At 37.3% G+C, this 7,055-nt stretch overlaps 1 protein-coding gene across 2 annotated transcripts in view; it reads right to left on the bottom strand.

Moving 5' to 3' along the window:
• WWOX (WW domain containing oxidoreductase) overlaps window positions 1-7,055 on the bottom strand; it is a 1,292,857-nt gene that overhangs the window by 687,564 nt on the left and 598,238 nt on the right. The window contains exon 9 of one of the 2 annotated variants that reach the window (XM_069085870.1): window positions 1,551-2,032. The exons of the other annotated variant lie outside the window; for it this stretch is intronic. Within the exon in view, the coding sequence (XP_068941971.1) occupies window positions 1,979-2,032 (54 nt within the window). The 3' untranslated portion in view covers window positions 1,551-1,978. Of the gene's footprint in view, window positions 1-1,550; window positions 2,033-7,055 lie in introns of those variants that run through there. 2 annotated transcript variants of the gene reach the window in all.

Below are 7,055 nucleotides of genomic sequence, written 5' to 3'. Positions count from 1 at the left end.
AAACCTACAATACTGAAACCATGATATTGATAAACAGGCCATGGAGACAGCCGTTCAGTTCATAGATATTAGACAGATAATGCAGATGCACAATGAGCTGGGCCTATAATTGAAAAATAAGACATTTATAATGTGTTAGCATGTGCATAGGTATATTTGTATATTATATATGCATGTGTATACATATATACATATACATATGTACAAACACACGTGTGTGTGAAGCACTAACAAATATAAAATGAGGGACATTGTACTGAATAAGAGGAAAAGGGTGTACCAAGTCAAATTGGGTTATACAATATTTTTGATGCCCTGAGGCTGACTGTTGTAAAAGTCCATCTCCTTCAACTAATTCTCTCTTCATGATATTCTATGGCTGTGATTCTGGAAACACTGGGATTTCTGAATAATTAAAATTATAGTTTAATAAAAGGACAAAATAAAGAATATTTAGGAGTATAAATAGGGTGCAGAACATTTGTAATGGGAATGTAAATTTGAAGATCTTCCCTGCCCCTAGGCTAAAGTGCACCTGGACCCTGGGGTGGGAGGCTTGTTTTTCAGTAGATACTTCTTGATTGGCCAGTGAGTCAATAAGGTTGTTACATTCTCTGAGCCAGGAGAAGGCTATATAAGCCCTGATGTGTAGCTTTGTTTTGGGGCTCACTTTGAGAAGTGTTCTGTGATTTGATCTGGATTCTGGGAAGCCGTTGTCCAGAGACCCCGGCTTTGAAAAACCCAGATGTTGAAACCCAGATGTTGATTTGGTATGGATGTAATGGTTGGACAGTTTGGAAAGCTGTCTACTTGATCTGTTTCTGTCTTGGTACTTCTGCCTGTATACTTTGAAGTTCGGGGTGCTGACCTTTTTCCCCTGAACTGGGTAAACGATATATGTTTGACTGATTAAAGTAAGCTTGTTAACCCATTTTGAGTTGCTTTCCTTTAACAAAGCAGATCCAAGAACCTGTATGGACAGCCAACCTGAGGACGCTGGGGGTGCTTGCTGCTACAACATTTTAAACAATGATCTGGAGAAATGGAATAAGAGATGTCATCAGGTATTTTTTGATTAGGAAACTTTGTTAAAGGTAAAGATTACCTTGTTTAGTTCTGAATTTGGTATTTCTAGTGCCCAGAACAGTCAAAGACAGAAGAAGTTCAATAAACATTTTTTAATTTATTGAATTTCATAGGCAAGTGTTCTTAATTTGGGGTCTGCTTTAAAAAAAAGATAACTATTTCAATATGATCAGTTTCTTTGGTAACCATTTGTGTGTATGTATGTGTGTACATATACATATATGTATATAATTCTTAGATCCATATGTTTCACCAGATTATCATGATATGACACAAAAGTTTTAAGAATACCTGCCACAGAGGAGATAACTAATGTGCTGGAAGACTTGTACAAGCCTGAACTGGTCCCTCCAACATCTGCAGGGTACCAATGTAGCACACAACTCTCCATTGCTTTTGAGTTCGATCCTTATATTACTTTTGTTAAGAATGTATTAATGCTCTTTTATTTTTAGGGGCCAGTCAAATTAATTAATTTTCCATTCCAAAGTATTTACCAAAAAGTATATTCTATATAGAGTTGCTAGGTCCCCACAGCTGTGAATTATGACATTAATTATCTTGTAAAATTACAAACAAGTGTTTTAGTTATTTAAAAAGATTTTATTTAATTTTTATACCTAGAGTGAGCATATTCAAAGGATAGGATTAAGTTTTTTTTTTTTAAACATACTGGATTTTAATACAATTTGGTGATTTTTCTAATGTTGTTAAGCTTTATTCCCCTCTTCCAAAATGATTTCCATTAGCTTGCTTACATATTCACAACCTAATCTCCTAAGCAGGGACTCTTCGATCAGACCTCCTGGGGTAGCCAACATCTTCGCCACTGCCAAGTTACTAATTTAAGAGATGGCCAAAAAGTAGATCCAGAGAAGAACAGCTAGTGTGATTAATGGATGATCCAAATTCCTCTGAACTGCATATCATGACTTAATGGGAAACCCTGAAGAGATTAAAGGGGGGAATTACATTACCATGAATAATATAAAAAAGTGATATTCTATCTAAAAGCTTTGAGTGCAAGTGACTCGAACAAATATATTAACAGAGCTACAGCAGATCCAATCAGGTTGAATGTTCCCCAGAATTTATTTTGAAATAAGCTTTATGTATCCAAGATGTGAAGAATGAATCTATTTGTGACTGGCAGCAAAGCTATTAGCATGTAGATTTTAATTCTTTCCTCAGTTCTTCAGAGATTTACATTGCCCCTCTTTTAATATTGCCAACATCTTCCATTTCCAAGTGTAGTCCATGTCTGTGAATCTCAGTGTCATAATCATGCTTTGGTGGGTAAAGATCTCCTTCCCTATTCATTCCAACTTTTAAAAAGTGATTCAAACTTGTATTATTAAAGCAGTATCAGAGCTACAACATCTTAAGCTTTGTTAGATAACATTATAACAACACCAACTCTGTGGTACAGAATATTATTTTATGTTGGGCACATAATATAGTAGCCAAGCCCAAAATCTGATTTAAAAAAAAGAGGCACATTAATTTACAATTAAGCTGTGATGTTAATGAGGTTACACTGTGTGACAGGTTAACGGACTGCAACCGAAAGGCAAATGGTGAAATGAAGGCGTATATTTTCAAACCAACAAGCCTGAACTGGACCATTACATAGAATCCCATTAACATTATAGTTATTGCACAAAATAATTTCATCTCTAAAATTAATTAAATAAATTGGAAGAATTTCGGTGGAAAACAGACAGGACTCCATGAATGACAAACGTATTTCAAATGAGATCATAGATTTAGGGCTTTAAGGGGTCACAGATGCCATACAGTCTAAATCACTCATTGAGGAAACTGAGGTGCAGGGACTTGACCAAGGTTATAGGTATAAGTGACATAGCAAGGATCTGAACACAGGTCTTGGACTATAAATTCAAACAAACCCATAGTTTTTTGTGTTAAGGAGAGGTAATCTACTTTGGGTGGTAGTAGGTGGAGCTGGGGGTGGGGTGGGGTGGCTTCTCTAGTTTAGTTGATGTAATGATAAGATGTAGCTACAAATGATGATGCATTGTGTTTACAAAATGGTGAAAGCCATCATCCCTTTGCAAAGTGTGAACTTCTCTGAATCAAAAGAAGAAATGACTTTGGGCAAAGGATGACTGGCACTCTCTCCAATTCCCCTGCCCAGCCAGGTAGTCTTTAAAATACCCAGTTTAAGAATCAGAGGCAGTAGATGGTATAGTAAATAGAGTTCTAGGCCTGAAGTCAGAAAGACTCATCTTCCTGAGTTTAAATCTGGCCTCACACACTTACTAGCAGTGGGATCCTGGGCAAGTCACTTAACCCTGCTTGCCTTAGTTCCTCATCTATTAAAAAAACAAGCTGGAGAAGGAAATGGCAAACCATGTCAGTGGGTTTCTTTGCCAAGAAAATCCCAAATGGACTCATGAATAATTGGACTGGACTAAACCAACTAAACATCAACAGTGCAGAAACCAGCAGGGAAGAAGCTGGCCTTAAGGAGTGGAGGTTGAAAGGGTGATATTATTTCTCCTTTCATCGCTCGATTTGTTATGTCTTCTTGGTAAAGCTACTTGCTTAGAGGTTCACATCACATCCATGGAGCAGACACAAAGAGAGGGAGGCATTCATCCAAGTCCAGAAGTAGCACTGAGGAATAAAAGAGCTGCTTGTCTTGACAACTGGGGGCGGGGGGGTTTCAGAAGAACTCCACAAGGAAAGAAAGGTCATTGAGGCACTACAATTTTAGAGCTGTGATTTTCTTTGGCAACATGTTTCCCCTATTATGTTTGCCTATCACTAAATACCCATCTGACCCCTTTTTCCTAGAAACTATGTATATAGAATATACTACATATAGCATATTTTATACACACACATATCCATTTCTAGATCTATAGAACAGTCTAGATCTATGGGGGAATTGGGGATTGTTTTATAGCTACTGTTCAGACTATGCTCTCTTAGTAAATGTCATTGCCTAGAGTTGGTTGTGTTTAAAGAATGGCTGTTTATGGGATGCACACTGGTAGGAGTTCCTTAGCTAAAGTTTAGGAACCTTCAGGATACCCCTTTCATCTTGAAGGAGTACATATTCACTGGGGAAGTAGCCCAAAGGAAGTGTTACACCTGTGAAATAATTTTTAAATTCATAAAAAGTAAAAGTTTGATGTCGGATCCAAGCAACATGAGTACAACAAAATCTGAAAGGTTTTGAAAATTGTTTTTATATAATTCAATTTTGTCAATTTTGGAAGGAATTATTTAAACCTTGAAAAGCAATAATAGAAAAATGTGAATACTGAATAGCTCACAGCTTCAAAAACTCTGATTTTGCCTTCCTTAGGAAGAAGCTATTTCCAATCCCCATTCCTCCTTTGTCCTGACATGGTGCCTTCTTTACTAAGGCTACCTTGTGTCCAAAGTCCCCACCACCACCCTTTTTCTCAGAACAAAGCCTCTATGCCACTTCCTGGACATCTCGTTACCATGCTTCCACCACTCCTGACATTCTCCTTACCTTGCCCTCTCATCCATGTAACCTTGAACTCTACTGCACAGTTATTTTAGGTGAGCTTTCACTTTTTTTTCTGGGAACAATGACTTTTCCAACTTTGCCTGAGCAGGTGCACAGCTTCCTCCTTTTCAGCTCTCATTCATGTACTGACCTCCCCAACCAGAATGTAAGCTCCTTAAGGACAGGGGCTGTTTTGTTTATATGCATTTTTATTCCAAATTTTAAACACAGTGCCTGGCATATAGTAAATGTTGAATAGAGGCTTATTCTATCTATCTATCTATCTATCTATCTATCTATCTATCTATCTATCTATCTATCTATCTATCTATCTATCTACCTGTGTTTCCCCGATAATAAGACACTGTCTTATTATTTTTTTGGACAGAAAAACACCAGAGGGCTTATTTTCAGGGGAGGGCTTATTTTAATGAATGTTGACAGCAATTTTAATAAACAGGTAAATGTGAACAAAAAAATGTACCTTTATTCAATAATGAATTCAATAAAGAACAGGATGATGCGCTCACTGCTGCAGCTCTGATTGAATGCAGCTTGGAGCGCGGCGTGCATTTCACCCAGGGGGGAAGGGTGGGGGGGACGGTGCATACAGAGGGTACCGTAATGTAGCGTGTAGCGCAGGGGATCACCTTCACTACAGTAGCAATCTCAATAGGGCTTATTTTCGGAGGAGGGCTTATTTTAGAGGAATCTTACACAGTAAGGGGAGGGCTTATTTTCGGGATAGGTCTTATTATCGGGGAAACACGGTATCTATCTATCTATCTATCTATCTATCTATCTATCTATCTATCTATCTATCTATGTAAATGTCATCTCCCTTAATAGCAATTAAGCTCCTTGGGGACAAGGGTTATTTTCACTTTTAACTTGTATACCCAGCATTTATCACAGTACCTGACAAATAGTAAACATTAAAATGCTTGCTGATTGATTTAATGTATAAAAATATCAGTCTCAAATTAGGGAAGTTTATTATAGTTCTGCCACAAACACTGGGGTATAAGATTAAAGAATGAAGTACTAGGAAGGGGCCATTTTGCATGAATATAATAGTTGTTTATTTTTTCATTTATTTTATTTTTTTCCCTTAAGTTCTATGAATAATCTCCAGATTCACAGGAAACTTGAAGGAGGGTGTTGGCTTACCTGCAGATTGATAATGAAAGCATCAACTTCCCAAGATGTCAATGTGTGAAACCTATAGTAGGAAAACATCCTGCAGGGTCTGCCCTGGAAGCTAGACCATGGATAGGGCATTTACTTTGCAACAATAGTTTGCCTGTGTTCCTCACCACAACCTGTGAGGTTGTTTGTGTGGGCATCATCAGCATTTCTATTTCTAGATGAAGAAAGGAGTTTAGAAAGGGTGAATGAAGTGACCTGTTCAAAGTCACCCAGCTCATGTCTCCAAGTCCAGAGCTCTTCCTGCCACAAAACAGTACCTTACGAGATACTTTAATAAATGGTGGTGGGTTTTTTTTTTTGACAAATTACAATGATGATAATAACTTAGCTTTATATACTGGATCAGGATTTGGACAGAATTTTACATTGGCATATCTCCTTTGATTTTTAAACTCCTTTGAAGTGTATCTGACAGCATCCCAATATTAAAAATAAGGAAAGTGAGGCACAGAGAGGAGAAATAGCTATCTATAGTCACAGAGTGGACAAGGGATGGAATCTGAGGAACTCTGGAAATCCAAGTCTCTCTTGCTTTCAAAACCAGGACTTTCTCCCACAAGTGGCCTAAAAATTTATAATAATAAGACTAGATGCAGTTTAGATTCATAGATTCTTCTGGGTTTTTAGTGAAAGCTGAATTATAAAATGTTGTTTCCCAGGTGCCACTAAATTTCAGGGAAATTCTATCTTTAATATCCTTTGCTATGGAAATTTGACAAACCTCAACAATGTGGGAATTTGGTATTTTCTGTTTGTGTGTTTTTTATTTGTTACAAGGTTTTCTTTTTCTTTTTTTTTCTTTAACATGGGAGGGTGGGCTCACCATGAAGGAGATTAGGCCCAAACTTAAACTGAGCAACAAAGAGGCTGTATTGACTGAATTCAGAATATATGAAGAAAAACAAGGTGTAATGAGACTTGAGAGTTAGGCCAGAGCCTGATTGTGAAGGGTTTTAAATTCCAAACAGAGAAGTTTGTATAGGAAACCACTATTTCCTGAGCAGCAGAGTGATATAGTTGTGCTTTAGAAATATCAATTTGTGTGGAATGAAGTAAAGAAAGGAGAGACTTGAGGCAGGGAAATAAATTAGGAGGTTATTGTAATAATATAGGAAAGAGGAAATCTGTGCTTGCATTCAGGTTATCGAGTCTGCATACAGAAGGTTCCAGTGGAGTAATCTGCATCTCTCTTTCATTCTTTCCTGCTCTTAGATTAATTATGATATGAGATGGAGCATATTACTCTGCAAAC

Source organism: Petaurus breviceps, unplaced genomic scaffold (assembly GCF_028583685.1).
Source record: "Petaurus breviceps papuanus isolate PSGF00001 unplaced genomic scaffold, PetGlider_PUasm1.0 176, whole genome shotgun sequence".
Classification (NCBI taxonomy): domain Eukaryota; kingdom Metazoa; phylum Chordata; class Mammalia; order Diprotodontia; family Petauridae; genus Petaurus; species Petaurus breviceps.
Note: the sequence above shows the minus strand (reverse complement) of the source record. Positions and strands in the feature narration are given on the sequence as shown.